The following is a 24,344-nucleotide window of genomic DNA, read 5'->3' as shown; positions in this document are numbered from 1 at the left end:
TGTGTGTGCTGGTTTTGGCCGGCATCTAGAAAATGTAAAAAATAACTCACTTGTGGGTTTTTTTTAACTTTCATTTTTCTCTTTTCTGATTTTCTTTTAGAATCACCTTTCCTCTACAAATAAAGGCTCTTCCGAGGGAAACTATGCTGACAATAAAACTACTTGGAGTAAACAGTGGCTCTAAAAATACGGAAGTGCTTGCTTGGACATGCTCCCCATTGTATCCAAAAGAGTAAGTTCAGTTTTGTATGACAGCTTAAGAAAAGAACATTCTTGAGTAGTGTTGCACTCAACTTGGGAGAAATATAAGATGACAGAAATAGTAATTTCAGGACCTTGCTGTAATAAGACTGAGACAGTCACTTCCAGTAAACTGCTCTTGATGTGCCAGTAAGAGCCCCATCCATAAGCTTTTCTTTCTTTCCAATACATTGGTTTTGAACTTGGCTTATGTAACTGTTTAACACTCACAATAAAGTTCCTTAGGCCTGTGGAAAGACCTTGCTGTATGCTTTCCTGTAGCTTTCAAAATCCTTCTCAAAGTAGCCTCTTGTTCACAACGGTTGTTTTTTGATTTTTTTTCAGTGTGCATTCTGTTCTCACACCCCTTCATTCTGCTCAGAGTGGGGCAGTTAGTGATGACCACAACGAGCACCTTTTGCTCTACACACCACCTTAGAAGCTTTCTCCTCTTTTTTAACCTCTTATTTCTGCACAGCACACAGTGTAACAGTGATTTAAAGATGTTTGTAGCCTTGAATGTCTCAGCAGTGATGCATAAACAGAGATCTAAGGTAAATTTTCTGCGGTGCCCTGAGTGTATTTTAGTAACACTGCAACATCTGAATGTAAATCGAGCCTTTATAATTATACTTCATTTTTATTTAGACTCTGTAGCTCTGCATGCCCTCTGGGCAATTGATGGATATGTTCAAGCTCCACAAGTTTTTGCATTAGCGTCCATCTCTAAGCTATTGCTCTTTCCTCATCTTGAGATATCTTCATCTACTTCTGCATATGGGGGCAATCACCATTTAAAACAAAACTAAACCAAAAAATCTTATTGCACGTATGAATTTGCTATGTTTGAAAGACCTTGGGTTCCATTGAAATTTTAAACTGAGAGGCTTAAAACACTAGAAAATAGGTTGGAATGGCTAGAGGCTTTTCCCATCTTTTCAGAAGATAATTCAAGATTCCTCTGTTCAGAAAAAGAGAGTTTTCTTCTGTGACTTAGTGATTAGAGCACTTAGCTTGAAGGGAAGAAAGAAACATGAATCAAATCTCTGCTCCAAGGATTGCTTGGGCATTTTATTCAATGACTTTTCTTTCATCAAGTTAGTCTGAAGAAGAGCACATCACTCACTCTTCCATTGTGTGTGTCTTCTTAGAAAAAGCATATGTATTATGTTTATTTTGAGTATATCTACCATCCTAGTGCTTAGGGTGAAATAGATAGAGGGAATATCTTGGCTGAGAATCTAATTTGAGATGAAGTGTTCAGGTGTCCTCATCCCCAGCAAACTAATATGTGCTGAGTACATGCAGAAGCAGAGCATTGGACATGATAAGTTAATTAGGAAACACTTGGGCACCTTTGAAGGTAAATGAGATACGTGAGATTCCTTCCTGTTCTTGAGGACCTGTGAGGTTTTCTTATTTTTCAGCATTCAAGTCCCAAAGGAATGATTTTTGATTTCAATTTCCTGAATTTCATAGATTTCATAGATTTCTAGGTTGGAAAAGACCTTAGAGATCATCGAGTCCAACCATCCCTAATCCCCATTAAACCATATCCTCAAGTAGCTCATCCACCCTGTTCTTAAACACATCCAGGGATGGGGACTCAACCACCTCCCTGGGCAGCTTATTCCAGTGGCTGACAACCCTTTCAGAGAAGAAATACTTCCTAACATCCAACCTGAATCTCCCCTGACTAAGCTTATGCCCATTTCCTCTTGTCCTATCACCCATCACTAATGTAAAGAGCCCTTCCCCTACCTCCCCACCATCTTTTCTCAAGTATTTATAGGCCGTAATCAGGTCTCCCCTCAGCCTCCTCTTCTCCAGGCTAAACAGCCCCAACTCCCTCAGCCGCTCCTCATAAGTTTTATTTTCCAGCCCCTTGACCAGTTTAGTTGCCCTTCTTTGGACTCGCTCCAGGAGCTCAATATCTCTCTTAAAGCGAGGGGCCCAAAACTGGACACAATATTCCAGGTGCGGCCTCACCAGTGCCGAGTACAGGGGCAGGATCACTTCCCTGCTCCTGCTGGTCACACTATTCTTGATACACGCCAGTATCCCATTGGCCTTTTTGGCCACCTGGGCACACTGCTGGCTCACATCAAGCCGATAGTCAACCAACACCCCCAGGTCCTTCTAGTAATATCTCTCACTATTCTGACAGTTGTCTTGCAGATTTAGAACATGAGTAGCTGATGGATATACAGGGCAGTCACTTTACTCTTTATCAAAAGAGTGTGTTGGGACTACTGCTTATCAACTTTGCATGTTTCTGTACAAATAGTATCACTCTTTACAAAACTGACTTCCTGAAAATTTTCTCAATCTTTGCCTAAATGTATTTTTTCACCTTCAAATTATTGCTTGTACACTTATTTTTTAACTTTCTGTTTTGGAGCAAAAATTAAGAAAAAATCAGGAACATAACTGCAAATTTGTTTTAACAGTCTGAAATAATCTGATAATTTTGTATTTGCTGTATTTGGTATTTGCTTCAAATTTCTGGAAGTTATTTAAACTAGAAACTGTGGGGATGGAAGATGTGGTTCTTATATGTGTCTGTAGGACATTTGGCATTACTTTGCAGTTGAAAATCGTATCTCTAATTTGAATTATCTAGAATGCTTTAGTATTTGTAATTATAATAAAGCACTTATTTCGTAGTATCATTCCAATATAGAGTTGAGAGTGCTTGGGCCGTAAGTTGTAGGGGGTTTATAGCTTAGCAGCTTTGGATCTCTGTCGTGGTTTTTTTTTTTTTTGGACTGAGGGTCGAGACCAGAACCGAAAAAGGGAGCACCCACCAAACATGGTCTCGGGCAAAACATGACTCAGGCTTTCTTAATAAAACAAAACAATTTATTAACAGTTACTAAACAAAGGACAAAAGGGAACGAAACCGGTTACTTGAGAGGAGAAAGAGAAAACAAGGCCCGATCTTAAAACAACACCTCCCCACCCCCTATTTTCCTTTCGTTCCTGGCTCTGCCTTCCCCCCAGCGGCGCAGGGAGACAGGGAATGGGGGAGTGCAGGTCAGTTCATCCATGTTGTTCACTGCCGCTCCTTTCTTAAAGGAGGAAGAGTCTTTACACCATTTTTCCCTTGCTTCGGTGGATCCCCTACTCACAAAGAAAAAGTCCCCAAACTTTTCCAAAGTAAGTCCTGCCCGCAGGATTGCAATCCTCCCCATGGATCGCACCAGTTTGGGCTTTACCAGTCTCGGCCTCTTAGGGAGCTGCTGCCACTCGCGTCGGCGTGGGTCGTCCCACGGTCTCCAGATGCCTCCACGACCTCGTCGTGCATTTCCATGCCCCATTATCAACAGTACCTGGTCGCGCATCCCCTGCTCCACGACCTCTCCTGGGCTCAGGCATCTCCTTCCCGACGTGGGTTTCTCCACGGGCCACGAGTGGGTCTCTGCTCCGCCGAGTACACCCTGGCTGCAGGGGGGCCGCCTGCCATCTCACACCGATTTGCAAGGGAAGCCTCAGCTCCAGTACACCTCCTCCTGCTCCATCTTGACTGACCCGGTCGTTGTGGTTGTTTTCTCTTAGATATTAATCCTCTCTGGGGAAGCTCGGCCCGGCGGGCACCCCGGGAGTGGGGCGCTTACCGAGTCCCCCATGCGGCTCCCCCGGCGCCATCTTGAGCACATGGCGCCGGCCCGGGCCCGAGCGGCCGCTCGGCCGGGAGCCGGGAGCGAGGGCAGCGCCCTCCTGCTCTCTCCTCGCTCCTGAGCAAAAAGCCCTTTCCCGCCCCTTTGTCTCAACTTAAATAGGGCAATTCGCAGAGGCACCGATTTGGCTCAACCTCCCCCGGGGGGGATGGGACTCAGATCTGGTGGCACAGGGAGCAAATCCCCTCCCCTGCCACCAGAACACCCCCCCACACATCAAACTATCACAATCTCCTTAAAATCTAAACTCATCTCTGAATTTCTGAGACTTATAAGGTCAGATTTGGGGATAATTATGTTATTTTTACACTGTATTTTGTCCTCATTTCCTGATATATCCAGTCTAAACAGTATCTTTATTCTAATGTTTTATACATTTGGGAATGAACATGGTAATAATGATCGTAGCTGCCAACTTGTCCAGTAAGTGAGCCTCCACATCCACATTTCCCAACCTTAGCAGGTAGTTGGCTTTAGATAGCGGCTCTAAATCAATACCAATAAGGCCCTTCATGGTGCATCTGTATCAAGAAGTCTTATTAGACACAAGAGGCAGCTCAAAAAGTGTTTGCAAGCCTGTGTGCCAACTTTCCATTTCTTCACATCAGAAAAACATGTTTGTCTCTTGGGCTGAATGGTTTAGTGATCCAGAGCTAATTAACAAATCAGAAATTCATCATTTGGGGTAATTTGGGAGTTGTAATATCCCCCACAGTGCCCATTGCTCTGACTTCACCAATTCTAACAACACAATTTATTTTGAACTGGTATTTCCAAATCAGACAGAGCAAGCAAAAAGAATTTCTTCCTGCTGAGTGTGATGAGGGAAGTCTCCCATGTGACTTCAGGACACAAAGTTGATTTTGTTAAGTTAGGGTAACTTGAGCTCTCCTCAAATAGCAGTGTCCTCCCTCCCCTGCTGTAATAAGACAAGAAATTTATTTTATTTCTTTTAATAAACAGGAGCTGGGAATCTGTGTCATTCCGGGGTTTCCAACTGCCCTGGTTTTGCGTGAGCATATAGATAATTAAACAGCAGTAGGTGCAGAGCAGCACTTGTTGATTCACCTTCTGAGGTGCTTGATGCTGAAGTCGCTACAGAGAAGCCATTGTCTATGGCTGTGATCGTTATACAGTCTTTACAATGGTCAGTATCGCTGCCCTCACCTGACAGATGGGAAAACTGGCAGGCAGAACTGGGAGTGACCTGCCGGAGCTCATCAGCAGAACCAGATAGCAGAGAGAGGAATCTCTCCGTTCAGTAAAGGTTATGGTTATCCTGCTCGCGATGCTAGCTCCTTCCTTTTCTGAATGGATCCTGCATGCTCTCCTGCTTCATTTCCTTTTTCTAAAAATAATGATGCATCTTTTTACTGTTTCATTCACCTGCATGACCCCTGTTATTGTTCCATTTGCACGTCCAGAAACAGACTTTGTCCTGAAGAATGTCAGCTGTGCAGTGCATACAGTGCCTCAAGGATTGCTAGGGAAAGCTGTGCCTCGAAATCATACACTGGATTTCACAGTGATCAATGCTTCTGTGCAGTTCAAAGAGTGACTTAATGATGGAAGATCATAAATTGCTCACTTGTGTGTAAATTAGACTACTCTATAAGCCCTCTCCAGAAGGAAATGGGGGACCTGGCTGCCCGGGATATGGAGAAGGCTGAGGTTCTCAATGACTTCTTTGCCTCAGTCTTCCCTGGCAAGAGCTCTAGCTGCACAGCCCAAGTCACAGAAGGCAAAGGCAGGGACTGGGAGAATGAAGAACCGCCCACTGTAGGAGAAGACCAGGTTCGAGACCATCTAAAGAACCTGAAGGTGGACAAGTCCATGGGACCTGATGAGGTGCATCCGCGGGTCCTGAGGGAACTGGCAGATGAAGGTGCTAAACCACTATCTATCATATTTCAAAAGTCATGGCAGTCTGGTGAAGTTCCCACTGACTGGAAAAGGGGAAACATAGCCCCCATCTTTAAAAAGGGGAAAAAAGGAAGACCCATGGAACTACAGGCCAGTCAGTCTCACCTCCATGCCTGGAAAGATCATGGAGCAGATCCTCCTGGCGACTGTGCTAAGGCACATGGAAAATAAGGAGGTGATTGGTGAGAGCCAACATGGCTTCACTAAGGGCAAATCCTGCCTGACTAATTTGGTGGCCTTCTATGATGAGGTTACAACATTGATGGATAGGGGAAGAGCAACTGACATCGTCTACCTGGACTTATCCAAAGCATTTGATACTGTCTCACATGACATCCTTGTCTCTAAACTGGAAAGACATGGTTTTGATGGATGGACCACTCGGTGGATAAGGAATTGTCTGGATGGTCGCTCTCAAAGAGTTGTGGTCAACGGTTCAATGTCCAAGTGGAGGCCCGTGATGAGTGGTGTTTCTCAGGGGTCAGTACTGGGACCAGTGCTATTTAACATCTTTGTTGGTGACATGGCAGTAGGATCGAGTGCGCCCTCAGCAAGTTTGCAGATAACACCAAGTTGAGTGGTGTGGTGGACACACTGGAGGGAAGGGATGCCATTCAGAGGGACCTTGACAGGCTGGAGAGGTGGGCATGCGAGAACCTCATGAAGTTCAACAAGGCCAAGTGCAAGGTCGTGCACTTGGGTCGGGGCAATCCCAAGCATGTGTACAGGCTGGGCAGAGAATGGGTTGAGAGCAGCCCTGAGGAAAAGGACTTGAGAGTGCTGGTGGATGAGAAGCTCAACATGAGCCGGCAATGTGCGCTGGCAGCCCAGAAAGCCAACCGTATCCTGGGCTGCATAAAAAGGAGCGTGGCCAGTAGGTCAAGGGAAGTGATTCTGTCCCTCTACTCAGCTCTCGTGAGACCCCACCTGGAATACTGTGTTCAGCTCTGGAGTCCCCAACACAAGAAGGACATGGAGCTGCTGGAACGAGTCCAGAGGAGGGCCACAAAGATGATCAGAGGGCTGGAGCACCTCTTCTATGAAGACAGGTTGAAAGAGTTGGGGCTGTTCAGCCTGGAGAAGAGAAGCCTCCAGGGTGATCTTATTGCAGCCTTCCAGTACCTAAAGGGGGCCTACAGGAAAGCTGGAGAGGGACTTTTTACAAGGGTGTGTAGTGATAGGACAAGAGGCAATGGCTTTACACTGAAAGGGGAGATTTAGTTTAGATATAAGGAAGAAATTTTTCACTCTGAGGGTGGTGAGGCACTGGAACAGGTTGCCCAGAGAAGTTGTAGATGCCCCATCCCTGGAGGTGTTCAAGGCCAGGTTGGATGAGGCTTTGGGCAACCTCATGTAGTGGAGGGTGTCCCTGTTCATGGCAGGGGGGTTGGAACTAGACGATCTTTGAGGTCCCTTCCAACCCTAACCATTCTATGATTCTATGATATACAAGGCACAATATGTGTCTAGTTTTCAAAACAAATCAATTTTTTCTGAAGAGATATCATCTCCATGCTATCAAAGTGATTTCATGTCTTTGATTTTCCTCACGGTCCTGTCATCTGCTTTAATAGATGAAGTCTTCTCAGTCCAGCAAAGATACATTGCTTTACTTGCTGTTTCTCCAGCTGAGGACTCCGAGAAGCCCACTGGCTAATTTTTCCTTATCCTCCTGGACAGTCTTTAGCCACATCTGTACTGGATGCAAACGAGTTAAAATAATGAGCTCAGGAAATGTCTCAATTAAACTTATCTATGGTGCCTCTGAGGCCTGTGCTACTTCTTGCATTTGTCTATACAGGTTTCCCAGGAAAAATACCCACTGTATGGATTATTTTTAAAGCCCCCTATAGTTTTAGAGCACAATATGAAAGAGATTAGCAGTAACGAGAGCTCACAAGGATAATTTAGTCTTCATGTCCATTCAGTTTTCAGCCACCCCTCTCCATTCTAACGAAAGTGCCAATTAGTTCAAATTATGATGTAAACCCCTGTCAACAAAGGAGGGGTTGAAGAGATGCAACTCATTTATTAAAGGTCATCTGAGTGTACATCACAGAAAAACAACTTTGAACCACCACTGATCACTGCTTCCACATTTAGGCCACTGATTTGAATGTGAACTTCACATCCCACAACTTCTTTCCCCCAAGTTCCCTCTTTTTCACATCACAGCTTCTTTTTCTGCCTACATTCCCCTGCAAATGCACTTACAGCTAGCTGCAAAAGAAACTTCAGAAAATGGTTTTGTATTTAATCCTCCTGAGATGTGTTCTCACCATAAAATAAAACGTTTTCACTAAAATCATGAGCAGCTTGAGAAGTGAAAAAGAAAAATTAGCCCTGAATTAGGTAGTAGTAGCATTGACTACAAAGACGACTTTGCAGGAGTTTCTTATTTCTTCTTCAGATGACTTAGCAACAATTTATTTCAATTTGCATTTCAAAAGGTACTTTCTTACATCAATGTTGCAAACTCATGGTGGGATCAAAAAGTCCATCTGGGTTCTCTTATACCTCTAACATCTTCATCTCAAGTAAAAGTTGTGCACTCAAAACTCACCTGCCTGGCTGACTGTCTCTGTTGCAATGAGCAGAAGAGAATTTAGCTCTCAGTTGTTTTGAGTAAGCAGTGCTTGGAACAATTGTTATAAAAATTATTTGTCAGTAAAAGAAGAGATGTTGAACATAATAAAATTTCTGACCTCACTAACCATTAAGATGTGGACAAATTAAAGGGTAAGCCCAGTGTTCTATATCTTCCTTTATTCAGATACTGCATTCTTAATTTGAGTGCACTGGTTACGATTAGAATTTACACCTGAACTTTCTGATTTTATTCAAGTTCTCTAGACTGAATTGTGTTGACCTGCCAAATCATGCTGGTTTTTTTTTTTTTTTATATGCAGACCACATGCATGCCTGTTTCTGATAGGACTTTCTTATACATGTAGTGCTCAAACTGGTACTTCAGACCATAATCTTTATCTGTCCAAAAACCATACACAGCACGTGTGATACAAACTGTCCCACTCAAACTCCTTTCAGCTCTTTGGAGACTCTGCTATCACTGAGGCTTTGAGCAACCTGGTGTAGTGGAGGGTGTCCCTGCCCATGGCAGGGGGGTTGGAACTAGGTGATCTTTGAAGCCCCTTCCAACTCAAACCATTCTATGATTGCATAGTCGTGCTTCCCTGCTGTTTACACATAAAATCAGCAAGGGTCCTTCATGGTTGCAATATGTTGCGTGAATTTCTTCTTTTTGTGGAATAAATGTATACTGCCCTCCACCTTACGTAGTGTGTTAACACTTCACCATCTCTAACGTATTTGCCCTCAGATTTGTACTGGCCACATAACGATAAAAAGTTTGTTCTCCTTTTGCTTGTCTTTTAAGCTATCCAGTTCCGTGCTCTTTGATGTGATTTCAGTAAACCCTGTTCACCTTGTCTCGGGCACCGATGCAGTGTTTCTGTCTGTGTGTATTGCAGGCGGCTCATTCACGGAACTGTGCTGCTCAGCATGATGTTGTGCAGCACACTTAAAACAACGATGATTACTCCAGGCATCTGCAGTACTGATACACCAACCTCCATAACATTGCAGGTAAAAAAGCAAGAAAGCAAAGAGTTGTTTTCTAACAAAGTACAAGAAAAAGGATTGTTCCCACAACTCATGAAGAACACACAAATTAAAAGTCCTATTTCCATTATAGCTGCTCAAAGGGAGAAGGTTCATCTTAATAGATGAAAGCATATAATTCTGCACAGTGGCAGATATGTATGATACTTTCCATATCAAATACCACCTCTGAGGGCTAGAGAAGGTTTTTGTAGGGTAATTTGTGTTGTTATGATTTTGGTTCCAAAAATACTTTTGGCACAAATTAATAACTTGGCACCTGACTTACAGCTGCCTTTTCAAATCTGAATTTTTGTTCTGTGTGCTATTGAATTGCCTGCCTTTATAAATGTAGCATGCGGCTTGCAATTAGACTGAGAAGCATAAATGATTTGTAAGAGAAGTGGCTACAAGCAAATTGTCAATAGGCATCAGTATAGCTCTCCCTCGATGGCTGCATGCTGAGCACCTACTCATTCTGGGCAGAATGGTGCTCCTGGTATTGGCAATGCATTAGGTCTGCATGGTAGTTCTGTCACCTTTCCAGGTTAAATTAGCAGCTGGATACTTCAAGGGCAAAACCAATTGTTTTCTATATAAAAAATCTTAACAACTATTAGCAAATGACATGTAAAAGCAGATAATGCAGATAAATGAGGCTGATCTAAAAATGTCCTATTTTTAATAGACAAGCAAATGGAGGTTTTCTAGTCTGAGGAGTTCAGTCAAAGATGACTTCTTAAAATAGTGCTCTCATTAATAATAAAGGGAAGTTGAGAGAGTAAATGGCTATTAATTTCTAATCTCTGCTGCAAGAAACGAGATAGGAGGATCTCTCATTTCCTCCTCTCATTTTCAGTTATTCCCATACATGTGACAGTATCACAATTTGTGAACAAGCTGGAAATGTCATAAAGATAGCTTTTTCTGATGTGACTGACATGACACATTTTGCAGGGAATAACTTTTTTGTTAACCTTTTGAAGACTGATGCATGTCAAATACATATATGTCTATAAATATAGATAAGAGATTATTGTGTGCATTAATAAATCAAAATGAGATGTGCAAATTGAGCTGAATTTTGAAGAACAAGCTGAATTTTCAGATAAGTGTGTATCCAGATTATCAAGCACCTCAAGCTTTTCAATTTTATTTAAATGTTTTCTTTCTCTGTATTTTAAAAGCATTACCCTAAATTTCTAACACCCTTACATAAGTGTAAAAAATGAAAAATTGATAGGTGCTGTACAATAGATATGAAATTGAACATCCAGAATTGAAATCAAGAATTTATTTTCATCACTTACTTACACTAGCAAACTGCACATCAGAATTATTCCTACTTTTTAAGAAAAAAAATCATAACAAAAATAATCTACATTAATGGAAGATTTCCACTTAAGACCCATCTCATTAAAAACCAGGAAAGGAGGAAAAAAAAGAAAAAATTACTTCAGCCTTGAGTTCACACAGTTCTAATAAAATAGAAATACAGTGAGTGAAATTCTCCCAGGAAAGGCGGTGACAAAGCTCCCACTGATTTTCACAGGCTGAGTTTATCACCAACGTATTTAAGTAATATATTACATGCAGTGAACATCCTCAAAGAATTATCCCTTTTTTCTCTCATAATTTATATGCTTCCTGTACAAATACAAGATAAAATTTATTAACAGTTGTATCTGAGAATACATATTGCTAAAAGGACTTCTGTCTTTTTTTTTCTTTTCTTTTTTTTTTTTAAATAAAGATTGACTTTCCAGAAACTAATTTGAAGTTCATTAAACTTGAACCTGAAGAAAGAAGAGGTAATCTTGAAGAGCCAACCAAAGACTGCCTGAAGCATATTGCAAGACTTTCGCAGACACGTTCGCTCTTGCTGTAAGTCGTACCCAGCTAGCCCTGCCGATTCTTGGCTCGCTATACTTATCCTGTCGATCACAACTGAATGTATCTAATTCTTTAAGAACAAAATTTTCCTCTGAAGGAGCCTAGCTTGATTGATTTGAGAAGTAACACCTCTAAATGAGAGGATAGATAACAGCAAAGCCTAAATAAGCCCCTGGAGGCGACAATGTATTTTACCAGTTTAGAAAAGGATTAGTTTTCCCTTTCTATTACTATATTTTTTCCTGTCTTTGAAGAAGAAAATAATTTTTGATCCAAAACATAAGATTTTTCAGGTAATGCAGTAAGTCTGTATCAGTATTAGCAAGAAAACCTTTAGGTAGTATGAGAGTCAGCCTTCTTTAGTAATAACACACTCAGACTTCAGATATAGTAGTTAAATGGTATATGATTATTAAAACAATCTGTGCCAAATTGTAAGCAAGGAAAAAAGTATGGAAAGTTTAGGTTTCGCAGAAGGTGGATAAAGACAAATATACACACTGAGGCAGATTAGTACACTCAAATGGATGTATGTTATACTATCAATTGGGATTATTTTCTGTATAAAATCATTTTGGATATAATCAGCGTGGAATTGGTAACACAGGTGCTTACAGAGAGCCATTATATGAACCACAGTTAATTGTGTGAATTAATCCCCCATCAAAGGCCAAAAGGTGCATTAGTCCTACAATAACTAAATAACTTAAAGACATTTCATCCCTCTCAGTATGACATGGTGTATCTGTTAGGAAGACTTTTCTGTGTTGTTTGGGATTTTTTAAAATCAATTTGTTTAAAAAAAGAGAAGAGACAAACTTGCTGGTGTATTTGACGTTTACTTCAACTTTTAAAAAGACATGATGAAACGTAAAACTATTTTTATTAACCATAGGATCTGTGATTTGGTTCTTTTTTATTTTATTTTTAATTATGAATGGGAGGTCATTATTTTACTGTGAATAACCACCGTGCCAGGGCATTGGCAAGGTGCTAGCAAAATTTCCACCTGCAAAACCTGCTCCAGAAGTGATTTGGGCAACTTCAAGCCAATGCGTTTGACCTCTATTTGTGGTGAAATGGTGAGTTCTATAAGAAGGAATAGTATCATTAGGCATTTAGCTAAGTACGGAGTAATTGGTCAGGAAAGAGCCAGTATGTATTCTGTGAACAGAAGCCCTGCCTTACCAACCTATTGCTGTCCTGACTGGTTGTCAGCAGTGCATGGATATTGGGCATTTGGTGAACATAAAGCATCTGGATGTTCAAAAAACTTGGCTGAGGTTCCACATCAGATTGTTAAAGAAATGAAGTTTCCATGGATTTAGAGAAAACTGGTTAAAGGCAAAGATTGGATCTTTAATGGTGGCTTTTTAGAACAGAAGAATCAGCAGCACGGTCTTCCAGTGCTCAAGGTTGAGACTAGTTTTATTCCATATCTTCATTGATGACATGGAGGAGGAAGTGGACACGGAAATGTCCAGATTTGCTGATGGTGCTAAGCTCTGCCAGACTGTCAAACACTGTGCTGTGGAAGGGAGATCCAGAAGGACCTTGCAAAACTAGGCAAAAACCAGGCAGATGAGCTTCAGTGTGGATAAATTTAAGGAGATATATTGAAGGAAAAATTATCTAAGCACCTGTACATGACATTGAACTCAGAACTGTCAGCTACAATGCAGGAAATACATCATGACATTGCTGCTGATATTTCTCTGAACTCATGAGTAAAACGTGCAGCAACAGCCAAAAGTGTCGACAAAATATTGGGCATCATCAGGAAAGGTGTAGAGAAGAAGCCAATGTGTGCCACTTCACTGCAGTCTAAAACCTTGATGTGCTGTATTTTGAGTGTGCTGCATAGTTCTTGTCTCCACAACTCAGGAAAGGAAAATATATGGAGAAGGACAACTAAAATGATTAAAGGGAATAAGCAGCTGCTTGACCAAGAGAAGCTAAAAATGCTGGGACTCCTTAGTTTAGAGAGAAGACCAGAGGGTGTGCGTGTATGTATGATTAACTTTTATAAAATCAAGGTGGTGGACAAGGTGAATGCATCATCAAATCCCACAATATTCGAACTAAGGACATTCAACGAAAGAAGTAGGAGATAAGTTAGAAGAAAGTACTTCCTAAGACAGTCACTGGTAAACTATTAAAATCTGCTGTCACAAAGCTGCAGAGACAGACGTCATCAGATTCCTGAAGGCTAAATACAAATTTATGAATAACAGGTTCATAAATAGTTGTTAAAAAGACCAGGCAAGGATAGACCCTATAACATCCCTAATGTAACAATTTTGAGTTCTGTGGGAATATGAAGACAAGAGTCCAATGAAAGTCACCAGGTTGGAGTTAAGGCTTTGATAATTTCAATAACAGGTTCTTAGAGGAAAGAGAATGGTAGTCCTGTTTTTTTCCACAGTTTGTTGTTTTCAGTTATCCTATCTTACGGGCAAAGCTGGTCTACCAAATGAATCATTAAGGTGAAGGGTGGCATATTTGGAGCTTGAATGAAGAAATTCTATTTTAGGTACTTTCTGATCAAGAAGAATCTGTCAGCTTGTAATTTTTGTTGCGTCTGTACCAGAGGAATTCTTTCTACCTTCCTCAGTCATGATAGATATTCATTAAAAAATTTCGTAACAACATATTGGTATCCAAACACATTGTTACCATGATATCTGAAGATCTCTTCCTTTCTTTTTTTCATATGTCAAGACAAGAGAGGAGTCTAGGTAGCTTTGTAGTGGTGATATGTCTGTAGGATGATGCTTCAGGCTTACAAGCTTCAAATATGATTTTGAAATAAATGGGTATCTGTGGTTAGAAGACACAAGAAACCTTTCTCAGGTTGTCAGGATCCTTCTGTTCATCCTACTGGAAGCAGAGGGAATACGTGAATGAACAGAAAATGTTCTTAACCCTATGGTAGAGAAAGAAGAAACAGTGGTTAAAAACAGATGGCTGCATGGTTGTCCTTGTTGCAGGCTGTTGAATCCAGTAGTGTTATGAATGCAAAGCTGCTGTGGCTCTGTGTCCCCAGGTACAGCCTTTGGAGAGGTAGACTGCATATTCCTGATAGGAATATCAACAAATCAACACAGTCAGAAAGCAATATCTTATACCGGTATCTTCCTCCTCTGTGCCTGACCAGGATCAAAGCCTGCTGGTGGAATATATACACATACCTATATATATACAGTACCAAAATATTTATTGCTCCAGTAGTTGTGCCCAGTCTATCCAGTAGCTTGCTCTAGATCTCGCTGCTCTCCTCAGCTGCTGACACTCAGACATACGAGCTTCCAAGGTTCACAGCCACTCTCCAATTTGTTTGCTGGCACTTGGATCTCTTCTTGTTACACAGACGTGGGTTTCCCCAGTAGCTGGTCCAGACATATGGTCCCAGTAGCTGACTCTTGGATCCCTGTCTCTCTGGTAGCTGGCTCAGATCACTGGTCCCTGTGTCCAGAGTCTCTTGGATGTTGATTAGTGAAGGGGTCAATGGGACTGAAGGAAATGAAGTTCACCATATGGCTCTTGTGCTCCTCAGAGCCCCTCACTGTGTGCTGCTGTGTGATCTTTGGTGTCATCACCAAACCAGGCAAGAGAGGGGGGACCAGGAGTATTCGTTAGTTACTGCCAGCCGCTTTGGCTGACTTCTGAAAACATTTCAGATGTGAGCCTTTGATTCCTTTTAGGATTAGTGTGTCTGGAAGACAAACCCCAGAAAACTAGCCATCTGAGATAATCGCTGCTCTTCAAACATGGCATAGCCTGCTTGTGCACAGTGGCTCCCAGTGTAAGGATCAGAGACTGGTTTGAAGCCAGGAAGATGACAGTCTTGTTTCTGCTATCTTTCTTTCCTTCATTCTTTGTTTTCCTTCTACCTTACTTTTCCTTTTTTTCAGCTTCCTTTTTTCCTTTTCTTTTCCTTTTTGCCACTTACCTGGTTAGAATCTAGTTTACCTACCAGTCATCATGAGAGTGCCGTTGCTGTGAATTGTGATTAGAAAGGCTACTTTCAGTTGGGTGAATAGTGGAACAGGTCTAAAAAATTGTGTTGATGCTGCACGCTTTGCTAGTCTGTCCATGGGAGAGAAACTTGCAAGTGAGAATCGGTGCCAGGGGACAGAAATTTGCATTTGCTAGCTTTACTGCTCCTTCCTCTTTTTGCCTTTTGTCTCGTTCTGCTTTGGTACTGAACATGAATAACAAAAACAGTTCAGAAGCATTTAAAATCATTTTTGCCATTGCCTCCACAAAAATATAATAATTAAGACCAGCTAACAAAGCTCTCAAAGAAGCTGTTTTCTTCACTTAGCTAAAGGGATTAATGAAAATTTTCAAACTGAAAACTGCTGAATTATTTAGGTTTTAAGAGATTTTATTTTTATTTGTGTTGAGTAGAAGGCTATGTATTTTAATATAGCTGTTATATAGAGGGAAATTTAGATACCTAAAAAACATAAACTGCATTTTTATAAAATACAGAGGGTTTATTAGCATCTTATATCTATTGAGCCAAAGAAATGTCCTTATTAGCATAACAACCTTCAGATGCTGTATGTATGCAAAATATTTTTGCTATCATCTTAAATATCCTATTACATGTATATGTAAACTTTTGTTACAACTAAAAAACTTAAAATTAAAACCTTAAAAACCCTCCATTCCACCCAACCTTTAATTTCATCTCTGATCTTTAAAACATGGAAAGAGAAAATGGCATTACCTCTGGAGTGAAGTCAGAGGGAGAAATCTGTTATTCAGAGAACCTGATACAAGGATTGATTTCTTATCTCCCTTTGTAAGTTCAGTAGGGGCTTTAGCTGCTTTAATCTGAACAACAGATTGTCTGGTTTGGAGGATGCTGTGTGAAAGCTTAAATCCCTGTTTAAAGTCAACATATAAAAGGGGTCCTTCAGCTGAACTGTCCTGCAGAATACCATCTGAATGCATAAGGAAACCAGACAGGCAATAAAGTCTTAGGCTTCCTTTTATCTCTTTTTCTGTGTGTAACTTCTTCACACAAACACAAAGACATCTATCATCACAATAGACATGCTGTGAATTCTGAAGCTGCTTCTTGAGACGGTTACCAAGATGATACTTTTCTTGAAATGATTACTAAAAGTCAGGACAGAATTTGTATCACACTTCTGCATGCATTTATGAGCTTATTCTCCTAAAGGAAAGAAATAAACATTTACTCTTGTGACAGTAAAAAACATGCCCACCTTTGTACCGCCGCGCTCTGTTCCTGAATGCTTGGCAATTCAAAATTGCAAAAAGAAGTTCTCTAGGGCACACAGAGCCAAAGGAACTCGTTGCTGTGAGTTGTGAAGGCTACAGTCTTGACAGAGTAGGGGCTAAGATAGTTTTTTGGCTGAGAACGTCCCAAAACATTGCAAATAGAAGGAAGACTACCTTGGAAGGAATGTAAACACTTAGATTTTGAGCCCCGCTTGCACATCTGGATAATGAAACACTTGACTGGGAATGAGCTATTTACTTACTGCCTTCTACAAGATTTCTCACACTTTGCTCTGAAATATCCAGGTCTGTTTAAAGTCACAGTTATTAAGTTGATGGATCACAAATCTGGCCAAGTATGATCAAGAAAACCGATGTTCCTCTTGGTTTCAGTAATGATTTGTGGAAATGGAGATAAATTTACACTCTCAAAGCTTACTTTTGAAGGCTCTGATATCAAATTAAGGAGATTGATCTTATATTTCACAGGGAATCTCTTTTTCTGTTTTCTGATGTTATCAAAACCTAGGATTTAATATGCATGAGGCAAAGACGTCTGAATTGTCGACAAATCAGAGGATATATGGCAAAAATTATTCTGAAGCATTTCTCACTGTGGCGAAACACAGTGTGATGGCTGACCATTTTATCAAGATGTCATTTAGATATCTAGTATCTCTATGAGGAATTTGGTATTACATTGGTTTTAGTGAGTACAGTGAAGCACATCATGCTAGGCCTCCTGCGAACAGACACAGAAGTTGCTGGGAGCTTTCCTTACCTTTTCCAAACTCATACCAGAGCTAGGGATAATCACACTCTGTGCGTGTGTGTGCTCATCTTCTTGTGTATGTGCATGGATGTGCCTAAACCCCATTTCAAATGCAAATACACTAAAAACAGGCACACCTGCAATCGACACTCTAAGCAAGGGTAGGAATGAAAGCTATGGCTTTACAGTAGTTAGTTAGAGATGATGTCTAGCAGATGGATGTAACAATAATTTATCTGGTGGTAACTGCACCTTCTTTGTCTCTGTCAGAAAAACCCCGTAAAAACAAACAAACATCAACAACAGAGACAGTGGAGAAGAAAAAATGAGAGTGCTTGGGAAGTGAAATAACCATATATGTGTGTCTTTTGACACTTCATTTTTATATGACCCAAGGCTGACAGATCCAGAGTATAAGTATCGCTTTTCTTATAAAAGCTGGTCTGCAGAAAATGATATCCTACCCGAAGGAAAACGCATACTTAGCCGAAAAACAGTGTACTGTATGACTTGGCCCCTCTGCACAATAAAGATTCTCGCTACACAAAGCTCCAGGTGGTTTTAATTTGAAACTGAATTTCTGGTCTTCTCTTCCAGACTCTCAGAGCAACAGAGAAGAATCTTATGGTTTTATCGTTACTACTGCAATAATCAAAATTGCTCCCTTCCTCTGGTACTGGGCAGTGCACCCAGCTGGGATCGAACGACTGTAGCAGAAATGTATGCTGTGTTGAGGAGATGGAGATTTTTTAACCCTCTGGAGGCACTTGGCCTTCTGACTTTCAGGTAAGGGAAAATTAACCAGGTAGGAAAAATAGCAATAAGCAGGATGATCACGTGCTGATTAATTCAGCTCAGCACAGTATGATGCTTTTGTTCTCTGACTATGCTTTCAGTTCTGTGCCTGTGTCAAAGTGAAGATATAGTTGCAACTTGTGATGACCTTGAGTTGAACGTGCCAGCCCTGCCTTCTTCGCTGAGAAGGTTTTTCTTTCCCTCAGGATAATAAAAAGAGTATTTCATTGTCTTTAGCAGATTCAGTTTCTGGTACCAGTTGATGAAACAAATACTTAGCACTCACATAGAATTCCATATCTTCAAACTACTGTACAGACATGAAGTGACTAATGGGAGATAAAGAGGACTGAAATATGCTTCCAGATTAAGATACCATGTAAATATGTACAGTTCCACCTGTAGCTCATCTTTCTGAAGTAGATACGATGAAACTTTGAAGTCAGTTCCCCACACTGAATAAATTCAGTTCTGACGCCTGATGTTCCACCCTTGTTTTCCTGCAGTGGGAGCTGGTTACTTGGAAGGCTTTCTTGATGTTGGAGGTAGTTTTACCTATGATGTAATAGCAGATGTCAGGGACAGAATCTGTGTCAGCACATACATTTCCTCCAAAAGCTTGGGAGGTGTTTTGCATTAAGCAAAAACATTAAAAGTGCGGATAAAATGATTGAGCAAATTTGGTTTGTCAAGCCTTTGCTTCTCTGAGTAAACACAAGCTGCACCAGCTTTGCAATTTCTGTTCCACGTAGAAAAATATGCCTCACCTAAAGCTTTACTTGAAAAAAGGCTGTCTGCACTCACCTCCACATTATTAAAAAATAGTTATTTAATAATATGAAACTGACTATCGACTGTTATTTCCCTCTGGATGTGATTTCCTAAGAATACCTGTGTCTCAGGTTTATACCTGAACTATTAACAGTTTCACATGTTTGCATACGTGTCTTTTTGACATTTAATGGGAACGGTGGAAGCAAAGATCCTGAAAAGTCAGGTTCTGGAGCATATTATCATTATCTTATTTACCATTATTAGAGTCAATTTCTAATTTATAAAAGAACCATGTAGAAAGGAGTGTATGGGCAGTGTGTTGTCTTCCACACCCTGGAGAAGCAAGAGATTTTGAGACGGGTTGTCAGAGCATGCCAAGCTTTCAGATCAGACCTTTTGTTCAATCTTGTTTCTGTGTATGGGTGGCATTTGTGCAATTGAAGAGCTTGATTATTCTTTGAAGGCGCAGCTCTGCATCAGGGTGTGGTGCAGAATATCAGTCCTGTGAGGTGCTTCACAGGATATTTAATATGACCCCGCCTGTCAAGGAGCTTCTCAGTGTGCTGGTGGATGCAGTGTACACACTGTTCATTTTGGCTACCACAAAGACTTCTGGCATGAAAAGACAGGAAGATGTCATCACTTTGTCTCTCCTGGTGCCACCGTTGGGAGTGGCTGGCACCTGCAGTGCTGCCAAAAAACAAGTGCTTCTGATCAGCATCTTAGCTGGTTTGTCCCTTTGGTTTCTTTCTCACAAGTGATAATATCGAGATAATATCAATCTGTTTTGTTTTTTTTTTTTGCTTCATGCTAACGCTACAGAAGAAAGTTCTGGATCACAGTACAAATCCTCTTCAAAAAAAATTTCTATCCTTCACATATCCACAATATTTTTTAGGTGCATGAACAACTGGGAAGCTAACCTTCACAAAGTGAAGGATTACATTTCCTTAAAGATGTCTAGCTTCAGAGATGTCTAGGTCGCATGATTTAACTGCTGAGAGACATGTATATGCAAATTGAGAGAGTGGGTTGAAGGAGAGGAGTACTTTCCATATAAATGAATTTCTGAGGTTTCTTCTCTTGGTTCTCTTTTTCTCAGATTTCAATCATTTTGAAAAGTAAAGAAGCACTGGATAGGGTCCAACTTTCCTTCACCGTTACCTTCACTGACTTTGGATTTTAGGCTCAGTGACTGAGCTGTTTTTGAAGGTTTATTCAGCTCTATCCTGTATTATGTTTGGCACTGACAATTCATCAACTCAGTTCCTCACTTCTATCATCCACAAGACAGTTCTCTGATTTCTTGTGATTACTGAGACACAGCAGAAAGATCCATGTTCATATAAAACATGAACAGAATATAAAAGAAATGCTTTTTATATATTCATGTCTATTTTAAGGACATGTGTTACCATCATGATTAAATCACAGGTAAGTAAAATAAGTTAGAGCTGATCTTTGCCTACATGTATTGTTACTATAATGCAAGAATGCAGGAGCAGCTGCACTAAATCAGACCAAAAATCAGTCTAGTGCATCCTGTCTCCAATAGTGACCAACAACAGATACGTAGGGAAGACGATGAAAATGGGCCAAACATAATGACACTGCTGCTTTTCCAACTTCCAGTAATCTGAAGGTCAGACTTCTTTCCAACTCTTCCAACTCAAACTATTCTATGATTCTGTAATTCCTGATACAGATTATTTTTTTTTTTTTAGTTTAAGAGCCCTCTTGCATTTCTTCTTCTGTGATTTTTTCCAAATAAAATTTGATTCCACATAAACATTGAGGTTTCAGAACATCCTGTAGCAAGGAGATCCACAGTTCAGCTCTATGTTGTATCATTTCTATGTACTACAATTTACCACATGATTAGTCATACTATAAAAGAGACCAAGAGTTTCCAATCACTCGAATTTTGTATGCTTCCTTTGCTGGACTGTCAGTTTGCAGTGTCTTAAAGAGAACCTGAATTCCTCCTGAAGGTGTGTGCTTACTGTTTGTACAGTTTAGAGAGTGTTCTCAAAATCACTAGTCGCTTTTGCAAGCCTTGGGCTGGGAACTTTAAATTATCTTTCTTCTCAGAGCGAAAAAGCAGCATCTGTCCTGATGATTAAGCTCAAGCTCACATTTGCAAGGATAAAGAAATGAAAATCATTGGAGGGGCTACCTCATTGCCTGGGTTAGAAGACAGCATCACAGAGCTTAGGAAGGGGTATCATGGCCCACCGGATCAATCCTTGTTATCATGCATCTGAATTAGAAAGCTCTTTGGAACTTTCTGAAACTTCTAAAATGTTTCATTCACTGTGCAGTTAAATGTGCAATTTAAGAGATGTTTTCTGTTCTTTGAGCATGTCTCTCCTGCTTATGCTCTTCACTTTGCAGGCACATCTCATGGCAGCCAAATGATGACATCCTCATTTATGCAGTGGAAAGGAAGAACTTTCATAAATTGGAAACACAATCATGGTACATTTCACAGATAAATTCAGTAGCAACCTCACATCCAGTACTTGCAGCAAGTGCATTGATTCTTAAAGCCCCAGAAGCCAACACTTAAAAAAACAATTTAAAAAACAATGAATGTTCCTTTAATCAATAAAGACAGGATGCAGAGAGTGGCAGGGGGAAGTGTAGAATAAGATTTTACACTCTTAGTTTTACCTCTAATTTCAGGGAAGGGTGATTAGAAGCCATTGCCTGAAAAATATAATTTTCCCTAAGGCAGAAGGTATAGAGCCGGTCCCTCCTACTCAGCACTGCTCATTGGTGCCCTGTGCGTTTTACCATTGACTTCACTTATTGAGCTTGGTAAAAAGCCAAGCTTTAGTGGAGTTAGAGCTTTCTATAACTGTATCTACTTTGCATGGCACACTAGCCAGGGAAATGACACCAGTACACTTGTTTTTTCAGAGAATTTTCTGGATGACAGGAAGAAACGAAAGGCGGTGTTAGAAATGCCATCATTTATGATGTGTTGCTAACATGCCAATGTATGGTGTATGTATAGAACAACCGTGCTTAACAAATTTTTGTCAGGTTATATCGCTATTCAGATTATTGAAAATGAAAGCCAAAATACATTCATTAACCCAAATAGAATCATAGAATGGTTTGGGTTGGAAGGGACCTCAAAGATCATCTAGTTCCAATCCCCCTGCCATGTAGTGGCTACTGTGTATTGGAGACTACACGAGATTGCTCAATGCCTCATCCAACCTGGCCTTGAACACTTCCAGGGACGGGGCATCCACAACTTCTCTGGGCAACCTGTTCCAGTACCTCACCACTCTGAGAGTGAAGAATTTCTTCCTTATATCTAATCTAAATCTCCCCTCTTTCAGTGTAAAGCCATTGCCCCTTGTTCTATCACAACATGCCCTTGTAAAAAGTCCCTCTCCATCTTTCCTGTAGGCCCCCTTTAAGTACTGGAAAGCTGCAATAAGATCACCCTGGAGCCTTCTCTTCTCCAGGCTGAACAGCCCCAACTCTCTCAGCCTGTCTTCATAGCAGAGGTGCTCCAGCCCTCTGATCATCTTTGTGACCCTCCTCTGGACTTGATCCAACAGCTTCATGCCCTTCTTGTGTTGGGGACTCCAGAGCTGAACGCAGTATTCTAGGCGGGATCTCACAAGAACAGAGGAGAGGGGCAGAATCACTTCCCTCGACCTGCTGGCCACGCTGCTTTTGATGCAGCCCAGGATATTGTTGGCTTTCTGGGCTGCCAGTGCACATTGCCGGCTCATGTTGAGCTTCTCATCCACCAGCACTCCCAAGTCCTTTTCCTCAGGGCTGCTCTCAATCCATTCTCCGCCCAGCCTGTACTTGTGCTTGGGATTGCCCCGACTCACGTGCAGGATCTTGCACTTGGCCTTGTTGAACTTCATGAGGTTCTCACAGGCCCATCTCTCCAGCCTGTCAAGGTCCCTCTGGATGGCATCCCTTCCCTCCAGCGTGTCCACAACACCACACAACTTGGTGTCATCTGCAAACTTGCTGAGGGTGCACTCGATCCACTGTCCATGTCTCCAACAAAGATATTAAATAGCACTGGTCCCAGTACTGACCCCTGAGGAACACCACTCGTTACTGATCTCCAGCTGGACAATGTTGCTCCAACCTTGTTTTCCTGGCATATCTAGAGTACACTTGCAGTCGTGTGTGACGTCATAGCTAGGAGTCAGGAAATTGAGCTAGAAAAACGAAACAGCCACAAAGAAGGTACATCGTTTTCCAGTATTGCGCACAGCTGCAACCATTCTGAAGAGAGAACTTTCATCAGTAGACGGTGGAAGTGAACAAATAACCTCCCTGGGAGGCTTAGCAATTTTTCCTAGAAACTTCCTGCTAAATATTAGCTCTGTCAGGGCAAGTGCACAGAAAAGGACATTTCTTTAAAACCGTGTGCCGATTCAGAGGATTTTGAGATCACGTATTAAGGTGTCAGAAGGGTTTCATACTACCTTACTTAATCCCCTATATGGAGTTGGCAGAGTACAGAAGATATGACCCCTCTTATCGCTCCTTGACCAGAGAAGATGCTCTTCTGGCTGTAGCATCCCTCAGCTTTTCACTCTCACAATATTGTTGATTTTCACGTTATGTAGCAGAATATTTATCGAGTTTCAGAGGTTAGGATATATACCAACATATGTGAAACTCATGATAGCTTGAAACCAGATTCTGTTCTTGCACCTTTGAAAGCCAATTTGATTTAGAAGTGTTGAATCAGATTGTCATTTTTTTAATAAATGCAGAATTTAAACTCTTCCCTGAGATTCACAAGGGAACACCCAACAGAGTACCTATCAAACAGATACAGCTAGAGCGTATCTTGCCTGTTTGCATCTTACTTGCTTGAAAATACTGCAGGTGTATATCAATGTGGAGAGCAAACACGGACTTACGCAAAGAAGTAAGATAAGAACAAAGCAACAGCCTGCAATTAATTTGATACTTTCATGTACGGAATGCACTACTGATTAAGTTTTACAACTGCTTTGTAGTAATGTACGTGAAATTTAGTAGTAATGTTTGTGAAGGTGTGTGTGTTGTTAGGAATAGACAACTCTTCATTTTGAGCATCATAATGTGATCAATTCCTTTTTTCTTTTGCTGCCTTTAACCATTTTCTTGGCAATAAATATGAAGGTGCTACAAGAGACAGCTATAGTAAGACAACTAACAATGGATAACTATGCCACGAAGATGATAAGAGGCCTGGAGCACCTTTCCTATGAGGACAGGCTGAAAGAGTTGGGGCTGTTCAGCCTGGAGAAGAGGAGGCTCTGGGGTGACCTTATAGCGGTCTTCCAGTACCTCAAGGGGGCCTACAAGAAAGATGGGGAGAGGCTGTTCAGGAGGGCCTGTTGTGATAG

The 24,344-nt window shown here is 41.1% G+C and overlaps 1 protein-coding gene across 1 annotated transcript in view; it reads left to right on the top strand.

The window, feature by feature from the left end:
* The window catches only part of PIK3C2G (phosphatidylinositol-4-phosphate 3-kinase catalytic subunit type 2 gamma), a 212,448-nt gene that overhangs the window by 63,260 nt on the left and 124,844 nt on the right, over nt 1–24,344 (top strand). Inside the window, 4 exon segments of the mRNA XM_086610772.1 lie at nt 101–232; nt 9,335–9,449; nt 11,218–11,348; nt 17,986–18,174. Of these exon segments, the coding sequence (XP_086466898.1) occupies nt 101–232; nt 9,335–9,449; nt 11,218–11,348; nt 17,986–18,174 (567 nt within the window).

Source organism: Tauraco erythrolophus, chromosome 4, assembly GCF_009769465.1.
Source record: "Tauraco erythrolophus isolate bTauEry1 chromosome 4, bTauEry1.pri, whole genome shotgun sequence".
Taxonomy (NCBI): Eukaryota; Metazoa; Chordata; class Aves; order Musophagiformes; family Musophagidae; genus Tauraco; species Tauraco erythrolophus.
This window is presented reverse-complemented; position numbering and strand designations above follow the sequence as displayed.